The sequence below is a fragment of the Podarcis vaucheri genome, assembly GCF_965113315.1.
Source record: "Podarcis vaucheri genome assembly, chromosome: 6".
Classification (NCBI taxonomy): domain Eukaryota; kingdom Metazoa; phylum Chordata; class Lepidosauria; order Squamata; family Lacertidae; genus Podarcis; species Podarcis vaucheri.
In genome coordinates this window covers 61,399,131-61,420,870 of record NC_138764.1, presented here as the reverse complement: position 1 = coordinate 61,420,870, position 21,740 = coordinate 61,399,131, and the positions used below count along the sequence as shown (strand labels likewise).

Sequence of the window (21,740 nt, the reverse complement as noted above, 5' to 3'; positions counted from 1 at the left end):
GCTCTGATATGTCAAAATATGGAATGAGTAATCAGGATATTCACTGTGGATGGTGTGTAGGGCAATATGACCCAGTGAGGCTGATTCTCCTGAATATCTGCCTGATATTCCCTAGGGCTGAATGAGAGGTTGGAAGGTGGGAGTCCCAAATGCTGCTTCATCATCATCATCATCATCATCATCATTATTATTATTGAAAAAGAGGGACATTTGTGAAAATGTAAATCTGGGGCTCCCAACATGGTGACTCTGGACACTATAGAACCACCAGAAAGCCCCCTTTTTGCTCCAAACAGCTCCCTGCCCCTCTTTAATTTTAAATAATTTTAATGAGGGTTTTCTGGAGATTGTTTGGTTGAGCAGGTTGCCTTTTTATGCAACGCCTGCTTTTACTTGTGTATGTTGTCTGGTTTTAGTTAGTGGGGTGTGTTCTGAGCATCACCAGTCTTCCTCTGTGCAAAATGGTGCCCATGACAGTTCTTAGATTTCCTGGGCCCCTGGTGTAAATAAATGCTGTCCAACCATGAGCATGTGAGCTCTGTGGCTGAAGCCTTTCTTTTCAGTTTCTTCAGGAGTCCATTTCTGTCTCTCACTGCACCAAGATCTGGCGATGGATTTCTCCAGGACCACTTCCAAGACTGGTAGACCCCTTTCCATACATATCTCTGCAGTAGTGGCTGTTTTCTGGCAAGTCATAGATGTCAGCCCACAGCAACAAGGCAAGATGGGATATTTTTCCTGGGACAGCTCAGTCGGTAGTATCAGGGTCATAGGATTGAGCTCTACTCTGGGCAAAAGATTCCTGCAGTACAGGGGGTTGGACAGGGGTTCCAGCTCTATGATTCCATTAATCTGGTCTCATATTTTCAGTTTTACTATAAGAAGGATTTCATCTAAGCCAAGGTTTAGCCCTGGAACTTGTTCTGGAAAGCCAAGATATAGCACTGGCATATATAAAATGTTCTTAAAGATAAGAATACTGTTCCATATATATAGAACTTCCACTTCCAAGTCTGAAAATTGAAGATGGTCTGCAATCCTGAGACTACTACTTGCTGGCAAATTTGATCTGCAGTACCACTCTTTATTTTAATTTTTAGAAATAAAGCTCTGTTGTGTGGCTGCTGATCTCCTTGGCATCAGCAGCAACTAAATAAGGTTACTGATAAGGCCTACAGAACAATTTATACACAGAGCCTTTTGCTAGGAGGACTAGCTATTATTTCCTTCTATTCTTTCACAATCTTTTCCTGATAGAAAGAAAGGCTCCCTTTCTGCAGGTAAAATGTACTGTGGGGGCAGGCCTCTGGAACAGCAACCCTATGCTAATTATTCTGACCTTTGCATAAATAGGGATTCTTTTGTGGCATATGAGCAGCAGCCCTGTCATTTCCTATGCAAATTGAGACTATCAATTATATCCAGAAGGTCCTGAAACATTTCATCATCTCCTGTCTCATATATTTGCTCCCTTTTCATCTGATTGGCCACTGCAAAAGTTCGCACAGAGCAAGAGCGGCTGGGATTTTTGCAAAGGCTGGAGCAAACAGATGTTGAGGGTTAAGTCGCAGCAAGCCAGAGCAGTTTTGCATCCAGCTATCCTTTCAGTTTTCTGTCTTGATTTTCAGAAATTGTTTTTAATTAGCTGCTTCTACAGAACCCTCAGGAGTGGTCAGGTTTAAAGGTTCTCATTGCTGCAGCCCAGAGGTCAAATTGATCCAGGAAAAACTGCAGTAAAGCTGGCAATGGATTTTGCAACATCCCACCTCCAAAGGGGAAACAGATACTTAGAGGAGGATAACTAAAACTTTTTACTACGGATTTTACCACCAGTAATATAAAAACTGGGTATGTAGCATGCTACTGTTTTGTTCCCACAATTAGCTCACATCTTATAATACTAAGCTACACAAAGATCCACAAAGAACAGTAAGACAGGAGAGTTACGCTTAATACTTGATGAGGAAGGAGTGTAGCTCAGTGGCAGAGCACATGTAGAAAGTTTAAAACCTGGTATCTCCAGCCAGAGCTTGAAAAGACTCCTTTCCAAAATCCCAGTGAGCTGCTGCCAGTCAGAGTTGACTGGCTTGCTGTGTCAGTGTGTCTGTGCAGCCACAGCCCAAATTGCCACTGCCTTGCCCTTCCCCATCCATCTAAGCTGTAGCAAGAGCAGCGCTGGGAGGGCTGTTCTGCAGCTCTATCCCAACGCAGGAGCCAGATGGATGAATGGTCTAATTTGGTATAAAGCAACTTCCCATGAGTACAGATCTGGATTGCATATCTGCATGAGTCTCACAGTCTTCCAAGATGAATCTGCTCTAAGATCAACTGCCTGGATCATGTTTATTCTAAACCTACCCCATTATGATTAAGCTTAGGAATGCAACATAGGATCTATCCATATGAATCTCCTTATAAATGGATTTCTTTTTTTAAAAAAATGTCATGTAGTAAGAACTGTATTCAAGTGAGCACATGGGTGCACTTGTTAACAAGCAAGGTAAGCAGTATGTCTTGGCAGGACAGTCCCCACTTTCATTTAGAGAAAATAAATGTTACTACTAGGGAATAATGGTGCAGGCTAACAGGTGGCCGGCTGGATATGTGACAGGCAGCCTGGAAACAAGGTGGTTGAAGGAGGTATGCCTAGTAGGCAATGGACTGAGAATCAGGAATGCGAAGGAATGCAAGGAGAATAAGGCTTGCACAGAAAGGGCAGAGGAGGCGGGGAAATGAAAGTGGGGGCCCAAGGAGCCAAAGGGACATAGCATTGCTATATCCAAAATATTCATTGCATGCAGAGGCATTGTGTGTAGAAAGGGGTCCTTGGCTGTATGCTTGACATGCATGGAGACATCCGATGAAGCTGAAGATTGGAAGCCTCAGAACAGACAAAAGAAAGTACTTCTTCATACAATGCATAGTTGCTGGGGGGGGGGGTTTGGCTTATAAAGAGGATTAGACATACGGTATTCATGGAAGATAAGGTTATCATCAAGCCACAATGGCCATGTTCTATCCCCACTGTCAGAGGCAATGGAATATCAGTAGCTAAGAACCACAAGTGCTGTTGTTCTCAGGTCCTGCTTTTAGGTGTCTGGCTGGCCATTGTGAGAACAGGATACTGCACTAGATGGGTGATTGGACTGATCCAGCAGAGTTCTTACTGTGTTCTTATGCATGCATTAGGTACACGTGGAACTCTGCAGGGAAAACCTATGTGCATAGTCATTTATGTGCATATGCTTTCTGCATGGACTAGAACCCTTTATGCCTGGCGTTCCAGCTTGTGCAGAAAGCCTATGAAAATAGAGATCTGCACTCACCGGCTTTCTTCTGCATACATCCATGCTTAAGATGTAGGCATCAGCAGTGGGGCCAAGGAGCCACACAACCATAGGGATGATGTTGGGGTGTGCCTCCATTGTAATACCACTAAATATGATTCATGTGAGGGGGTGATGGTGATGGTATACTATAAAGGCTACTGTAATGTTTAGATTTTCAGAGAAGTTGAATTCTGCCAATTATGGCTTCTACTGTCTCTGCATCATTGTGACCTGGCAACTCTAAGAGGGCATTAAAAGGAAGAGAGTGAATTACACATATTGATTTGAACTAACCTGCCCATTCTTTACCTACAGGCATTTTGTCAGTAGTGCAGTAATCAAGGTTAGAAAAATCAGATGATGCACCTGCGTGTGTAAAATAATTCAGGTCTGAATGAAACTCCAGAGCAATTATAGGCCATTACTATGGGAGAAGAACCTGATGTGCAGCCTTTTAGGTTTCCATTCATGTCATTCTATGTAGTGTTCATGGTTGCATCCAGGCATTTAAAACGCAGGTGAAATTTGGCGTTAGCTGCATGTCTTATGTAATCATCTTGGGGCTTGCTCACACATGCATGTTCATCAAGGTCCATCACTCATATTTCCTCCTATATTTGAGTTACATCTACTGACATGGAAAGGTCATCAGCATGGGCTATGACAGGATGTGCCCTGGGTAGCTTCCTTTAGACCACCCATCTGGGCTGTAGCAAAGGAGCCCCAGGCTTTGGATTGCTTGGTAATTTTTCCATTCCCAGGCTTCTCTAATGATGCCATTTTTCCCCCAACCACAGGGAGTGTGTGTGTGGCACAATCAGTCAAGATCCCCCGCGAGCCCAAGGCAGGAGAGTTTGATAAGATCATTCGGCGCCTCTTGGAAACATCCCATGCCCGAGCCGTCATCATTTTTGCTAATGAAGATGATATCAAGTAAGAAGGTCATGGTCTGGTTTGAGGGTCTGTGTGGGAAGGAGAGAGAAAGAGAGCGTGTGGGTGGGGAGAGAAGGGGAAGGACAAGAGAAGAAGGCAAAATGTTCCAAATACATGTTCCTTTGTTACTCTCTCCTGATGTGTCACAGAACATGAGTGTTCTTCACAAAGAATGAGTGTCCTTGTTGTTAATGAACAAAGTGGACACTGTATCTGGGTCACTGTGTCCTCCAAATTTGCATCCCACTTCTGCATCCTCTCCAGGTCCTCAATATGCCCACCTGTCCAGTAGCTTAGTATTATACAGATAGATAGAGGTGAAATAAGCTATTGCTGTGTAGGACAGTTTTAGTTTTTTCGCCCCAACCATTCTCCATCAACTAACAAGAAAAGAAATCACAATGAAAATGATCAAAGGGAAGAGAAACTTTTCGTGAAATCCTCGTGGGTGGGGTACAGGGCTTTTGTTGCATTTACCTTTCTTCTGGGGTTGTTGAAGGGTTCAGTGACTGTCCTTTCATTTTACGAATCTGCTCTCCAGCGGTCTGCATTCTGCAGCCTTCCCAGGTACCTACACTAATGCTATACTCAGCTTTGCTTTCTTGTAAGTACAAAAAGACAGGGCGGCAGCATACTTTGTGTCTAACAGTTGTACATTGCTGCTGGTTTTTTAAAGTACAGCCTTTGTACTTTTAAAGAAATTAGTGCAGATTTTTTTTTAATGTAAAAGGAATAGCTTCCCCTACAAACAAAAAATAGTAAGTGCACCCATCTCAGACACTTGGTAGTAGGGAAAAAGGAAAAATTTGATTAAGATTACATTCAAATGAGAGTCTATGTAATTCACAATATCTGATATAATATGCAAACTGAAATATAGTCATCCTTTGAAATTTGCACTTTTCTGAATTTTGCAGTGCTCTTTTCCAGCCAAGTACAGACATGCATATACTAGTGTGATGCGCTCAAAGAAAACCCACTTCTTAGCTAAAATAACATTTGAAATTTGCATTATTTTAGGTGAAATTGCTTTTAAAATAATTTTAATTAAAACAAAATTATAGATGGGTGCACTGCTAAGCAGATTCCTGCATGCATGCCCCATTTGTGCAAACTTAACACATTCAAATCAATAAATTGAGAGGCAGGGACAAAGAGAAAAGGAACACCTACAGGTATGGACAGGAAGAAGTGTATTTGATCTTCAATTGCAAATGTAATTGCATGCATGGGTGGACTAATGAGATCAAATTTGAAGAAGGAAAACATGGATTCCACGCAAGATCCAGCTCTTGTATCATTTATGATACTGTAAGATATTTCAAAATGGCTTGGAACTTGATAATGTTCTTCCCATTAGAATTCCAGTTTCTGATAAAATAAAACCCAGGTCTTCTGACTCTTGTCTTTTGATACAGCTGTTATAAATCATTCCCTCTCAAATGTAAAACTGCTGTTATTTTAAGTTTAAATAGCCTGATTTTGCAGCTACTCATTCAACACGCCTATTTTATAGTTTGTTTTTATCTTTTAATTTTTATCAGTTGTTATAATTGTTCTTTCTGTTTAATACACATTACAACATGGAATAATAGCAAAAAACTTTGTCAAACATGGCCTGATTGCTTCTGTGAAAATGTTAAAAGTTCTGGTTATTTTTACTTAAAAAAATCGCAGTTCAAAAAAATATAATATTGAAAGTCCTCCATTTTATAATTACCACCAAAATTCTTATTTTTGTAAGAGATTATAATGCCTGATTCCATGGAAACTTCCTGCAGTCGTACAAAAGTAAAGTTGATGTGTTCTGATTAGTCGCTGGAAGTCAGAATATGGTCCATTCCAACAGAATAAGTGGAACTGTTAATGAAGCGCAAGCAAAACCTGAGTACACAATACTTCTGTTTTGATTTGATATTTTTGAGCCTAGCAATTTGCACTGAGTTACACCTGATTTTGCAAGTGTCTAATTTATTAATCAGCAAACATTATGCAAATGTGAGTAAACTGACATTTTCAATCAGTTTACATCAAATATGCAAACAATCTAAGTTCCTGGGAAGCTGGCTAATAGATATGTCTGAAACCCAGACAGTTATACTCGTTTACTCCCAGCAAAATCAGAGATTTGCCTCACAGTGTAAATGGCAAGCACCATTAAACAGGGATTTGTAAACATTTACCTATCTGAAAACAGTCTGTAAGCTGGAGAATTGCACCCTGTTGGCAGTAGCTTATACACATCTGGAAACTCTGTATTTTTCATGCAGTGATAGGCTGAGGTTTACTGCTGAGCCAGATGCCTCTCTTGGGACTTAGCCATGTGATCGTTTCTTGAGTCATGAAAGCACTGTGTGTGTGTTTGCAAGTGTGTGTTTGCAAGTGTGTGTTTTCTGGATACCACCCGGTGCAGATCATCAGAGCTTTCACGATTCTTCAGCCTGCATAAACTTTCCATCTCATATTGATTTTCATGCTTGCTTTTCAAGGCTTCCTTCATTCTCAAAGCGCTAAATAATGCAGCTGCAAAAAAAAAAAAAAGTGACAAAGCTGTCCGATAGGGCCACCAAGAGGTGGTGGTCCACATTGCTAATTTCCTCTAAATTTAAGAAAGAAGAAGAAAAGTTTGGATTTGATATCCCACTTTATCACTACCCGAAGGAGTCTCAAAGCGGCTAACATTCTCCTTTCCCTTCCTCCCCCACAACAAACACTCTGTGAGGTGAGTGAGGCTGAGAGACTTCAGAGAAGTGTTACTAGCCCAAGGTGACCCAGCAGCTGCATGTGGAGGAGCGGGGAATCGAACCTGGTTCACCAGATTATGAGTCTACTGCTCTTAACCACTACACCATACTGGCTCTCGCCCCAGTGCTCCTGGCCCAGCATAGTGGAGACTGGCATTGTTTTTGCGGGTTCATCCCTTCAGATTCAGACAGGAGTCCTCACTTTTTGAAGCTGTAGTGCTAAAAGCAGTGAAATAATTTGTGGGTGAAATGTGAGCTAGGGAGAAAAATCGGAGTCTTTATGATCTTCTGGGTAGCTCAGCTGGTTAGAACATGGTGGTGATAACACCCAGGTTGCAGGTTCCATCCCCATATGGGACAGCTGTGTATTCCTGCATCACAGGAGGTTGGATTAGATGATCCTCAGGGTCTCTTCCAACTATGCAAATCTATGATTCTATCTTCTTGCCTTTCTTGATTCCTCTTCTCTGGGCTCACATCACACCTGTTGCCAGAAAAAGGTGAAGGAGATTAAAATATGCATGCAGAGCACACACAGCCCAAAGATAGCAATATTATGCCACAAAACAAAGTGAGTTAACGCTCTTCATGTGTGAGAGATCCCAGGCTCCGCCAGATGATTTGTTTATTGAACATTCAGCCTGATCTGCTAACACAAAGCTTACACATGGAGGTTAGACTTTTTTTAAAAATGGAGTGATTGTTCTGATTCTCTGGCATAGTTTATATGTCTTCCCGTTAATCATTTGTTCACCTCACACTTCTGAGTGCCTTTCCCCATCACTTTCCTATCTGCAAAAAGTTCGTTTTTTAAAAGAATGTGGTTTCATTGCAGTAGGGCAACAGAGCACTTTAGTTCACTTTAATTGTGGAAACCTAAATTTCCAGTATGCACTTGAATCTCTCCCACAAAATATTGACTGACTGAAGGTGACCCCTCTCCAGAACCTTGAAAATGGTTCATCCTTCTCAGATCACCTGGCCTGTAGACGCAACTCTTTTGTTAGTACAGGTTTGTTTTTGTGTGATGTAAAGCATCTCAAGTATTTCTGTCACTGCTGTTTCCCTCATATTCAAATTTTCCCATAGCTGAGAAGCTCAGTGGGTGGTCCTGAGCCAATCTCTTTCTCAGTCCAACCTACTTTGCACGGTGCTGTGAAGATAAAAAAGAGGAACATGTACACGTACACACACACACACACACACACACACACACACACACACCAAGCTCCTTGGAGGAATGATGGGATAAAAATTCAGTTCAATAAAAAAACCCAGAGGTGTAAAGCGCTGAAAAATAGTGTTTTCTTTTGTCTGCAGCTCTGATCCATTGTCTTTAGTGGAGATGTGCTGATTTATACAAGCTGAGAGAGGGAGCGAGGGTTTGGGGAATGACTGGTGGAACATATCCAGGCTGCTCAACTCTGTGAGACTTTCATCTGAGCAACCCATTGAACTCTACTTTAATGCTGGCAAAATCACTGTCTCATCTTGGCAGCTGTTATGTGCTGGGTTTAGGGATGCTTGACAAATTTAAGAAGAGCCCTGCTGGATCAGACCCCAAGGCCCATCTAGTCCAGCTTCCTGTTCTTGCAGTGGTCAGGCAGATGCCTAAGAGAAACCCACAAGTGCAACATGAGAGCATTCTCAGCACTCTCCTCAAATTTGATCCTCTTCAATTTTAGTGAGAATCTGACCTGACCAGCAGTTCCCTGAAATGGAATTTTGCAACACAGTCAGAGAAAAAAATGCACCAACTGCATTTTGAAAATCATATTTTGCAATAAAATACATCTAGGAATGTGCCTCTTCAGAGAAAAATACATTCAAAACATACATGTAACTTACCTACAGAGAAAAGGCAGATAATAGGTAACATGATGGAAGTTTCCAGAATTATGCATGGCATGGAGAAAGTGGATAAAGATTTTTCTTCATCTCTGCTTTAGACCGCACTTGGAATATTGTGTCCAATTCTGGGCACCACAATTTAAGAAGGATGTTGACAAGCTGGAACGTGTGCAGAGGAGGGCAACCAAGATGATCAAGGGTCTGGAAACTAAGCCTTATGAGGAGCGCTTGAAGGAGCTGGGTATGTTTAGCCTGGGAAAGAAAAGACTGAGAGAAGATATGATAGCCATCTTCAAATATCTTAAGGGCTGTCACGTGGAGGAGGGAGCATGCTTGTTTTCTCCTGCTCTGGAGGGCAGGACTCAAACCAATGGCTTCAAGTTGCAAGAAAGGAGATTCCGACTAAACATTCGAAAAAACTTTATGACAGTAGGAGCTGTTCAGCAGTGGAACAGACTCCCACGAGAGGTGGTGGTCTCTTCTTCTTTGGAGGTTTCTAAGCAGAGGTTGGAAGGCCACCTGTCATGGATGCTTTAGGTGAGATTCCTGCATTGCAGGGGGTTGGACTAGATGCCCCTCGGGGGTCCCTTCCAACTCTTATAGAGTCTATGATTCTATGAACACTAAGCTGAATATTGGAAGTTTTAGGTCAGATAAATGAAAGTACTTCTCCAACAAGCTATGAAGCTCACATCCACTGGAGGCAGCGATGGCCACCAATGTGGATGACTTTAAAAGAGGATTTGACAAATTCATGAAGGATAAGATAATGGTTACTTGCCATGATAACTTGCACCTTCATGGCTGGATGAGTAATGCTTCTTAATTCCAGTTGCTGGAAACCTCAGAAATGTGCAGGTCCTGCTTGCAGGTTTCCCCCCACACAGGTCACTGTGAGAACAGGATTCTGGACTAGGTGGGCCATTGATCTAGACTTGGAGACTTTTCTTATGTCCTTTCAAATGTTTTTCCGTCTAATCTGCCCAACAGTTTTGTGACTTGGTGTTAGAAGGCCTGCCTTACACTTGACCATTTCAGTTTTCGACTGCAACACTGACCTACTAGGTGACCTTGAGCGATTCCAGTCCACTTCCTTGTCTCTATTCTCTCTCCCACCCACACACTGTAGGTTCATCAGGCCAATGAATAGCTTTTATTAAGTGTCACAACACAATACAATGGTTTTTTGAGGTGCTGCTGTAATAGAAATAATTGATGGTGTAGTAAGAAGAGCTGGAGCTCAATTGGAGCTAGGCTCACTGCACAATAACTGCCATGATCTCTCTCTTTCTTTTATCCAGATCACTACCACATTTGCTCTTTCCCCTTGTCTGATTCAATTTATTTCCCCTCCCCCTGCATTCCAAAAATACTTCCCCTTCCCTTAGGGCTCTGGCATGTCTGTCATTCAAGTCTTGCTGTCACTACTCCCTTAATTGTTTTTTAATCAACCTTGCTATTGACAAAGTCTCCATTGATCTGCTGAACACCCTTTTCTTTGTTTTGCTTCTTTACTAGCTCAGTGCTATACACTCACCACTAATTTCAGTCCCATCCTCTTCATTCATAGCCTTCTGCTTTTCTTCTTCTTCTTTTTAACCCAAGGCCAGGGACTCAGAAGTGTGGGTAGGTGAGTAATGCAGCTCAAGGCTCTCAGAATACTGCTCGTTTATTTCTCAGGTTCATTTTTACATCTGCTTATTTAATTTGAAAACAATAGCATTATAAGCTGTCACATTCAGTGCTGTTGAAGTAATCTTATGAAATCATACATGCACTTCAATAAAGAAAGAAAGAAATCTAAGAACCAGTAACCTGATCAAATTAAACATTGTAGAACATCAATCAGCCTTGATTATAGAAGTAACATTTGTTGCTTTATTTGTTGTATTCCTGAGGGTCTCAGCTCCCTCTGACTGATCTTAAGGCAGGGTCTCCATCTCTCTCCATCCCTTCTCTTGCACTTCTGTGGGTCATGCTCAATTCCTTATCCTCCCTCCCCCCCTCCCAAGTTAAGAAATAAGGTGCCTCTGAATACATGATCAGCCCAGGAATTTGTACCAGAACCAAGCTCCTAAGTCCCACTCCTGGTTTCCCACAAGTGTTTCAGCAACCCAGCTAATTTTATTTTATTTATTATTTATTAATATTATATACTGCCTTTTATTTAAGGATCACAGGGCAGTTTACAGTATAAAAACACAAAAGACATAACATGATAAACAAGTCAATACCCCCCCCCCCATTTTAAAAGGCCATACATTGTTTAACTAGCCAAATGCCTGGGATAAACGGAGCGTTTTCACCTGGCACCTAAAGGTATGTAATTTAGGTCTGTCAGGTGGGAACTACTGCACTTCTAGTTTATGAGGAATGGCTGAATTCTAGGTTTGTTCTGAAGAGAGAGAAGAAATGAGATGGCCAGTTAAAACTTAATAATACAGAATCTGTGTTTGGATCCACATTTATCTGAAGCTCTAAGGATGAGTGAATGTAACAAATATATGTTATGCGGTAGTAATCGGCAGTTGGATGCACAACCTTTGGGTGTGATTGGGCACATAAAGCCAGTGAATGCAGTGTATTCAGTGTGGTCACTGCGCTCCCGCCCTTTCGTTGTGAGACGTGCATTAACCTAAACACAAAGGCAAAGGTGATTCTATGAACTGGTGCTTTGCTCTTCTCTCTTCAGGAATGTGTTGATGGCAGCAAAGAGGGCCAATCAGACTGGACACTTCATCTGGATTGGCTCTGACAGCTGGGGTTCCAAAATTGCCCCCGTGAGAGATCTAGAAGAGGTGGCTGAAGGAACCGTCACCATCTTGCCCAAGAGGGCATCTGTTAGAGGTATGTCTAGCAGTTTGCTCAACAATGTCAGATGGTTGCTTCTCAGGGTTGGTGCAGAAAGACATTTGCCATTGTTGTGCGTGAACTGTGCAGTTGTTGTTTTCTCCTGTTAGAAGCTCCTTCATGTGCTAATCATCTGAAGGGTGCTCCATACATTTCCCAAGGAATGGTGTTGCCTGGCTGGTCCCATCTCAGGAATCAGGTGCACCATGGACACCATCACCTGGACATCCACACAGTCAAAGCATATTCATGATCAGCTTTCATGCAATCAGAACTCCTTATTGCATGATGTCCTGGCTGCATGAAAGCCTATGTGTGAGGCTTTGAGAGCGCAAATGTCCACATTAATTTGTTTATTTATTTATTGTTTATATCCCATCTTCCTCCCCCTGCAGGGTCCAAGGTGGTAGGCATTAAAAACAGATTCAGCTTAAAAACAAACCAACCTTCAATCAGTACATGTACACACCCACCATATTAAAAGCAACACTGAATCCAAATAGCTTAGAAACCATTTGAAGACACAAGAAGAGGAGAAGACAATATACAGCACCTGTGATTAGAAGACTCTGCCGCAACAGCCAGTTAGTGGTCAAAGTCCTAAACAAAGAAATAGTTGCCTGCTGGTGAATCAATAGCAGGGAGGAGACCAGTCTAGCTTCCCATGGAAAGGAATTCCACTATCTGGGAGCAGCCAGTGAGAAGGCCTTCTCTCAGTACCTGTGAAAGTGGTGAGACCAAGAGAAAGGTCAGTGAGGCCAGTTGGTGGTCCTCATGCAAAATGAAGGGCCCCATGGAAGTCTGTCTAGCCACATTAGTGTTTTCTTTTAGGAAACAGGTGATGGCACACCTCTTCCTGCAGGTTCAGATGATGGAGACTGTGATTGTATTTATTTATAGTTACAGGTAGGTAGCCGTGTTGGTCTGCCGTAGTCGAAACAAAATAATAATAATAAATCCTTCCAGTAGCACCTTAGAGACCAACTAAGTTTGTTATTGGTATGAGCTTTCATGTGCATGCAGTGTATCTGAAGAAGTGTGCATGCACACAAAAGCTCATACCAATAACAAACTTAGTTGGTCTCTAAGGTGCTACTGGAAGGATTTTTTTTAAATTGTATTTCTTTATGACTAGTCTGACAATGCCGATTTGATTATTAGAAGTGCTGAAATATATATTTTTTACATTCTTGTGCTGTATGGATCTTATGTTGTTTTTATGCAGTATACCATCCTGTAGCCCTTTGGCAATGGGCAGTATATACATTTTCAAATACATATATGCCTGCATACACAATGGAACCACCTGCTGAAGCTCAGCATGTTTGAGTCTGCTCAATGTCTGGATGAGTGACAGCTGGGAACACCATTTATGGTGCTTTGAGTTCTGCAATGGAAGAAAAGCAGGATAGAATGCCCCTTGTTGCATTACTTTTTTCTTCTTCTTTAAATCAACTGTTTATTGAAAACTTTGATCCTCAATGTCCCAATGCCACTATGCATTTTTTCATGCAGATGCATTTTCTCTTTTCAATTTTGCAGGATGCTCTCAGGGCTAGATCTGCAGGTGAGGCTCCCATCCCAGCACTTAGATAAATGGATCACAATTTCAGGAGAGAGCTTCTCCTAGCTCTTTGGCCAATATGCCCAAACCATTACTAAACACCAGCCTGCTTTCTCTTTCCCAGCCCTGTCCTGCCACTAATTATTGCAAGGACTTTTCTAGGTCTCTTTAAATGTTTCCTTCACCTGGAGTAGCATTTTCCTTCTTCCTTTTAATGCATGCTTAATTGAAAGCAGTCATGGCATGCATCTACTGAAAATTATACTCTTCAGTTGGGTGTTTGGGGTATATATTGATGCTTTAGAAATGGTCATGTTTTTCTGGGTATCCTTTATAACACCTTGAGCATTTTCCCCTTGAAGTTTCGTCAAAGGTCAGTTCCTTCTACTGCAAGGAGTTCAAATATCACTTGGATATCTTCATTGATGCTGAATTTGTCAATGGACACAACCCACAGATAAATTCTCCTATGTGAACCTCATTATAACAAATGGGTCAAATGGGATATGTTCTCAGTAAACTCTTATCCATTATGAAGTTGCTTCAAATAGGGGTGGTTGATGAATTAGATCTTTTAAAATTCCTGTGCAAAATAACCCAATCTGTAACCCTTGGCCTAATGCAGAGATTGGAAGTATTAAAATCCATGAAATCTTATTGTGATGGGATGATGAGCTGCTTGTGCGTAAAATCGTAGTCCCTCAGAGTTTGTGCAACTCCACAAACCTCTGTCTGTGACAGAGCTCCTCAGACATGTCTGCTCTAGTCACTTGCAGATTCCAACAGTGGTTGTTTTCGGAAGCGCTTCCAGCATAAAAGCTCCTTAACGGAAACACGTCTTCGGGACTCGCGGCGTGACAGCTTCCGGCGAGGAATGGGTCTCCCTATGGGAGCTTCAGACACCTCCCCACTGTTCTCGCTGGACGTATCCCTGAGCCCTCCCTCTTGCTTGCTTTCCCTCAGAGATCCTCCTCTCACCCTGCTAGTGCCTGCTTTAGCTGCTGCGTCTCTCTCAGCCTCCGTGAGACTTTCCTCCAGAGACCCACCTCTCCCCCTGCTGGTCCCTGCTTCAGCTGTTGAGTCCCTCCCAGCCTCCGTGAGCCCTTTCACCACCTGTTCCTCCGATGGCAGTTCCCTGACATCCACCTCCCCTCCAGGACCCTCTTCACCCCCGCCCGTTCCCTCTCCTCTGGGCGGTGAGGAGGTAAAACCCCGAAAAGAATCCTCTTCATCTTCAGACGTCTCGAACATTTCCCTCCATCGGTCGCCGTTCCGGCTCGCTGAATCCTCCTCCTCCTCGGAATCTGTGAACCCCTCCAACTCTTCTTCTTCGTCGGTGGTGGCAAAGTATTCCCTCCGGAACCTCGCCACAGGCTGAGGTTTACGTGGGAACCTCTGATGAAAAGTTTCTATTAAAACCTCGTCATTGACATCCTCTGCCATGACCCAGGTGTTTTCCGACTCCAGTTCCCCTTCCCACGTTACCAAATACTCTACTTGATCTCCCTTCCACCTGGAATCGAGGATCTCCGCTACATGGTAGCTGTGTTCCCTTTCCTCCATTGCTGGTCCCCGAGTGACCCTCCCTTCTCTGTCCCCTTTATACGGTGACAGCAACGACCTGTGGAAAACTGGGTGCAGCTTCATGTGGTTCGGTAACCGGAGTCTGAAAGCCACTGGGTTGACCTGTTGCGTGACTTCAAATGGGCCCAATCTTTTGGGTCTTAACTTCTTACAACCCCCTTTGAATGGTAACCCTTGGGTTGACAGCCACACCTGGTCCCCCACCCTAATGGTTTCACCTTCTCTTCTGTTTTTGTCTGCCTGCCTCTTATATTCCTCCTTGGCCCTGTCTAAGTTAAGTTGGAGCTGGCGATGGATCGCTTCCATTTCTTCTACGAACTGTTTGGCCGCTGGAACGCTCCAGTTCTCCCCTTCCCCCCCGGGAAAGCCCGGGGATGGCACCCGTAATTAGCCAAAAAGGGGCTCATCCCCGTGGACACGTTCTCCGCATTGTTGTAGGCAAATTCCACCAACGCCAGCTTCTCCACCCAATCATTCTCTCTGTCATTGACATAACACCTCAAATATTGCTGGAGGATGCCATTGGCTCTTTCCGCCTGCCCGTTGGTTTCAGGATGCCGGGCAGTCGAAAAATTGACCTCTACATGCAGTAAGCTCATGAGCTTCCTCCAGAACCTGGAAGTAAATTGTTTCCCTCGGTCTGAAACCACCCTCAAGGGGGCGCCATGCAACCTAAACACATTTTCTACAAACAATTTAGCGGTTTCTTCTGCCGTGACAGCATGTGAGCAGGCTATAAAGTGGGCCATTTTGGTTAACAGGTCTACCACAACCATGATGGCTGTTTTCCCTCTGGACTTTGGCAGATCAGTCATGAAATCTATTGCCACTGCTTCCCATGGTCTATCAGGTGTGGGTAGCGGTTCTAATAACCCTGCCGGTGCCCGCCTCTCCCCCTTGGCTCGCTGGCATTGGTCACACCCTCTCACATACTCCCGCACATCTTCCCTGACCTTGGGCCACCAAAATTCCCTGGTAACCAGCCACATGGTTTTGTGTTGCCCAAAATGCCCTGCTGTGGGGCTATCGTGCAGTTGCTTGAGTACCTTCTCCCTCAAATCACCTTCAGGTATATATAACGCTCCCTTGTAATACAACGCCCCGTTTCTCTTCTCAAAACCCCCGGGTTTATCTCCCTCCCTCCTGAGACCCCTGAGTTTGTCCTGGGCGTATTCATCATTCACCGTTCCCTCTATCAGTTCCCTTTGCCCCACCAATGCCGCCCCACACACCCAGCGGTCCTCTGGAATGACATGTCTTTCTTCGGGTGCTCCCTCCCCCTCCAAATATTCAGGTTTGCGTGAGAGAGCGTCCGCCCTAACGTTCTCTGGGCCTGGCACGTAACAAATCTCAAAGTTAAATTTGGAGAACTCCTGGGCCCATCTCAACTGCCGTTGGTTGAGCACTCGTGCCGTTCTCCAATACTCTAGGTTCTTGTGGTCAGTGCACACTTGCACCTTATGTTGTGCGCCAATTAGCAGGTGCCTCCATCTCCGGAAAGCCTCATGAATAGCAAGAAGTTCTCGGTCGTACACCGTGTAGTTCCTCTCAGATTTGTTCAGCTTTCGCAAAAAAAGGCACACGGTCTCCACTCTGACTCCTCCTTCCCTGGCTACAGAAGAAGCACCGCCCCTATGGCTCTGTCTGATGCGTCTGTTTCGACTCTCATCTTTTTTTGTAAATCCACATGCAGAAGTTGTTCTTCAGAGGCGAAGGCCCTTTTCAGTTCCTCAAAAGCTCGCTCCGCCTCCTCAGTCCAAACAAATTTCTTCTTACTGCTGAGACAGTCCGTAATGGGCGCCGTCAGGTGGGCAAAGTTTCGGATGAACTTACGATAAAAGTTCCCAAACCCTAGGAACCTCTGCACATCCTTCTTGGTTTTGGGTGTTTTCCATTCCAGCACTGCCTGGACCTTGCCGGGATCCATGGCCAATCCCTTGTCTGACAGGCGGTACCCCAGGAACTCCACCTCCTTGGTATGAAACTGACACTTCTCCAGTTTCACCCACAGCCGGTTGGCTTGCAGCCTGCTCAACACTTCTCTGACGTCTCTCACATGCTGCTCCTCATTCTCAGAATACACCAACACGTCATCTAGGAAGGCCACACAATTCTTGTAAAGCAAAGGCCCCAGTACGTGGTTCATAAATGATTGGAAGCATGCCGAGCCTGCTTGTAAGCCAAATGGCATAACGAGATATTCAAATGCCCCCAAAGGGGTGAACATGGTGGTTTTCCATTCATCCCCTTTCCTTATACGTATCAGGTTGTATGCCCCCCTTAGGTCAGGCTTTGTAAAAATCTTTCCCTTCCGCACCCTGGTCAAAATGTCGTCAATCCTGGGCATAGGGAAAGCCAAGGGTTCTGACACTGCGTTTAACCCCCTAAAGTCACACACAAGTCTCGGCTTGTTCGTGTTTTTTTTATCCACAAAAAACACTGGGCTACCTCCCACTGCTCTGGACTCTCTGATGAAGCCTCTCTTCAGGTTCTTGTCAATGAACTCTCTTAGCTCCTGCATTTCTCTGTCTGACATGGCATACAACTTGCCTACCGGAAGCTGTGCCCCAGGGAGTAAATTGATTTGACAGTCAAAGGGTCTATGCGGGGGTAGTTGGTCAGCTTCCTTCTCGCTGAACACGTCGCTGAGATCTGCGTATTGTGGTGGTACCTTCACCTTCTCCATTACTTCCATCCCTGCTAGGGTGGCTTGGGCCCCTGCTGAACCCTTTCCCCCTTTGCAGTGTTCTAAGCAATGTGCTGAACCAAAGGAAACCACTCTCTGATGCCAGCCCACCAGCGGATCATGTAACGCTAGCCAGCTCATCCCCAAAATAATAGGAGCTCCTCCCAAGGTGGCCACATTAAACGCTATCAGTTCTGTGTGCCTTGCCACCTTCATTATCATTGGGATGGTCTGCAAGCTGACTTCTCCTCCCAACAACTCCCTGCCATCGATCGTGGTCACCTGCAGGGGGTTGCTTAAAGGGATAGTCTGTATCTGGTGTTCAGCTGCAAACTCTTTGCTCATGAAATTGCAGGAGCTGCCTGAGTCCAACAGCGCCTTTATCTTTAGGGGGTGTCCATTTTGCAGCTCTAGTGACACTTCTATCACTAGGGCAGGTTTAGGAGATTCTGGCATGGGCACTTTCACTGCTCTTTGGCCTGGCTGCTGTGCCCCGACGGTGGCAACCAGGCGTTGGCTTTTACTTGCTCCAGTTTTTCCTCCTCTCTTCCCTCAACAGCTCCCACCATCCCTTGCCATTCCTTCCTCTGGGGGCAGACTCTGGCAAAGTGACCTGGCTGTTGGCAGAGATAGCATTTCCGGGCGCCTTTTCCCTCCTTCTTTTCCCCCTCACTGGGCTTTGAAACTGTGTGTGCGCGCGCTGTTCCGATTTCCATCGGCTCTGCCGGCGGGAAAGTTGTCTCTGGAATGTCTGGAATGCGGAACTCCTTCCAACGTTCCCCCTTCCCTTCCCGCCTCTCCAAAGCTCTCGCCTCCTGGCGCGCTCCTATGGTCAGCGCAGATTTGGTCAGCTGATCCATAGAATCCGCCCTAGGACCCCGGGAAAGTTCGTCTTTCACAGCCGAAGCAAGGCCTTCTTCAAATAGCATTTGAATGGGTGCCACCGATAAGTCCCACCCCAATCTGTGAACCAGCATGGTGAACTCAGTCCAGTACTCACGGACAGATCGGCTTCCCTGCTTGCAAGCCATTAGCTGTCTGCGCACCACTCCCTGCTCTATATCACTGGAAAACATGAGATCCATTGCACGAAAGAACTTCATGGTGTCCTTTAGGACGTCATTATGTGTTGCCATCAGGGGTCTAACCCAGTCCCTCGCCCCCCTTTCAAGATGCCCAATCACAAAAGCCACTCGCGATTCCTCGTCAGGGAATTCATCAAACTGCACATTGAGGGCATATTGCATCTCTGTTCTAAAGGCATGGTAGTCCTTGGGGTCCCCCCCAAACTTCTGCACCAATCCTGGTACCTTTCTGGTGAACTGGGTGGCTCTCCCCTTCTTGTCTGCATCCTGAGCCCTTCTCTCCTCAAGCCTCGCCGTCTGCAGCGCCAGTTGGATTTCCAACGCTCGGTACCTTTCTTCCAAGCTTGGACCCGCTCCAACTCCTGCTTCTCCGGTTCCGGCTGGGTCGCTCATGATGCCTTCTCCTGCACAGGCAGCTTACAGAGACTGTCGGAATGCTGTGATGGGATGATGAGCTGCTTGTGCGTAAAATCGTAGTCCCTCAGAGTTTGTGCAACTCCACAAACCTCTGTCTGTGACAGAGCTCCTCAGACATGTCTGCTCTAGTCACTTGCAGATTCCGACAGTGGTTGTTTTCGGAAGCGCTTCCAGCATAAAAGCTCCTTAACGGAAACACGTCTTCGGGACTCGCGGCGTGACAGCTTCCGGCGAGGAATGGGTCTCCCTATGGGAGCTTCAGACACCTCCCCACTGTTCTCGCTGGACGTGTCCCTGAGCCCTCCCTCTTGCTCGCTTTCCCTCAGAGATCCTCCTCTCACCCTGCTAGTTCCTGCTTTAGCTGCTGCGTCTCTCTCAGCCTCCGTGAGACTTTCCTCCAGAGACCCACCTCTCCCCCTGCTGGTCCCTGCTTCAGCTGTTGAGTCCCTCCCAGCCTCCGTGAGCCCTTTCACCACCTGTTCCTCCGATGGCAGTTCCCTGACACTTATATTTCTCCAAATGTTGTCATGCAAGTACAGTACACATTTAAATATGGATACCAATATGATTTTTTTTTTTAAAATGTAGATTAATGTAGAAACAGGACTGACTATAATTAGGAGTAAAATAAGAAAAAATGTCACAGGCCAGAAATAGACAGACGTGTGCATCCTTAACTGTGTCATGTCATTGTTGCATTCTGGCCCATTCAATTACCTCATTCCCATAGTTCACTCCTGTGTTATTTTCTTACCTTGCATAATCTGAATATTTAGCAAGCATCTAACTTTTGTAAAAGATGGATGTACCTGACATACATTTCATAGTGCCCTAAGAACTTACTGAAATTCTCTTGCTGACCTTCAGCAGTATTTTTTCTTCAGATCAAGGTATTTCCTCTTTGCTTCTCATGTCAGCCAGCTTCTAACCACTGTCTATACACCAAGAAGAAATATGTTATTTGCTTGTCAAGAAAATGGGTGTATCTAGAGTACTAAGTGAACATGACCTCAGATTCTCCATGCTTTTTGTGGGTAGCAAAACTGGGATTAATCTCTAGGGTAGCACTAAACTCCTCCAGGAGGGGCTCATTAAACACACACACAACAAAACAACAACAGCAACAACAAATTATTCTACAAGAAATTTCAGCTAGCTTAATATTCAGTAAAACTCTATTGTAAGTTCATATTGGTCAATGAAGGAATGGCAGGCTAAAGAGGAGGACAGGAAAGCGAAGGGACCAAATTACAGTGGTACCTCGGGTTACAGACGCTTCAGGTTACAGACTCCGCTAACCCAGAAATAGTACCTTGGGTTAAGAACTTTGCTTCAGGATGAGAACAGAAATCGTGCAGTGGCAGCGCAGCAGCAGTGGGAGGCCCCATTAGCTAAAGTGGTGCTTCAGCTTAAGAACAGTTTCAGGTTAAGAACGGACCTACAGAATGAATTAAGTTCTTAATCGGAGGTACCACTGTAAAAGACTATTAAACAATATTTAAACTTGATCCATAGTTGTGCCCCAAATCCACAGATACTGAAGTTTGGGGGGCATTTTGCCAAATACTCTTCAGACAAGGACTGGAATTCACCATCTTCATGAGTTTGAAAAAGAATATTTTTAGAAAGGCATAATATTTTTTTTCTGAGGGAGGAATAGTTCCATTGGCATGAATTTGCTAGATGGAACAACTCCCCCCCCCCATTTCTCCTCCCTGTGTGCTGTTCTGGGTGTTCTCATGATACCTGCCCCCCACCTGAGCCAATTTGAGAGTAGAGGGTATGAGTGGAGGTGAGGGTGGGGGGGGTAGGACTCATTGCTTTCCTTGTGTGGGCTTTGGCTACTGGAACTCACTAGATTAATCCAGACTTGCAGTATTTTGCATCAGTTTGATTTATGTGTGTGCTGGCACATACACAGACACCATTGGCATGATCTGCACCAGCAAGGTGTTCTTTGAAAGCCCATGGTCTTCCTAAAAAGATGAATGGGATTCAGTGGCTTGAGTCCACAAAAGCTGGAAAGGGACTGGCTGGAAACTGAGGAATGGTGGCTGGATTCTGATGAATGGACAATGAGCACTTGGAGAAGCAGGGTTAGAGACCGGCTTGGAAGAAGGGATCAGTGATCCAGGGGAACCTGTAACAACCAGGAGGCAAGAGGCAGAGGTAGAAGAAGCTGCAGGATTGAAGAGTGAAGAATAAGTGCAGGAGGAGCTAGAGACAGGTGAGGCTCATGTAGAATCAACGGCTGCCACACCCCCTCCTCTTGTTTCACCTCTCCTACTCCACTGTCTCTCAGGACCAGAATAGGATTGAAGTGGGAGGACCAAAAAGTTATATGCAAGCGGAGACTTTGTTTGCTTACGTGCAGCTCAGATGGGGGAGATACATAAGCTGGGGTCAGGGCCTCTCTGTTGCAGCAACTGCCTCATTTGTTGCACATCTAGGAGCAGCTAAGAGGCATAGGTCTGATGGACATGCCTTTCCCTAACTTGTAAGCGTATTTTTGACAATAGAGTTAATTCTCTCCTCTGGACATTCCTTGTCTGTCAGCATCTTGACAAGAGATTTCTTAGTCTTCCAGGTGTCACAATATTCTTTGATCAATTTATGCAGGTTGCTCACAGAAGTCAAAATGCAAATCCCACCAATTCAAAAGATCCTGTAAGCTGCTTCAGGAAAAGGCCTGCAAAC

At 44.7% G+C, this 21,740-nt stretch overlaps 1 protein-coding gene across 2 annotated transcripts in view; it reads left to right on the top strand.

The window, feature by feature from the left end:
• The window catches only part of GRM4 (glutamate metabotropic receptor 4), a 292,534-nt gene that overhangs the window by 184,915 nt on the left and 85,879 nt on the right, over window positions 1-21,740 (top strand). For both annotated transcript variants that reach the window (XM_082226841.1, XM_082226842.1), the window contains exons 4-5: window positions 4,127-4,262; window positions 11,550-11,704. In XM_082226841.1, coding sequence (XP_082082967.1) covers window positions 4,127-4,262; window positions 11,550-11,704 — 291 coding nt within the window. The remainder of the gene's footprint in view (window positions 1-4,126; window positions 4,263-11,549; window positions 11,705-21,740) is intronic.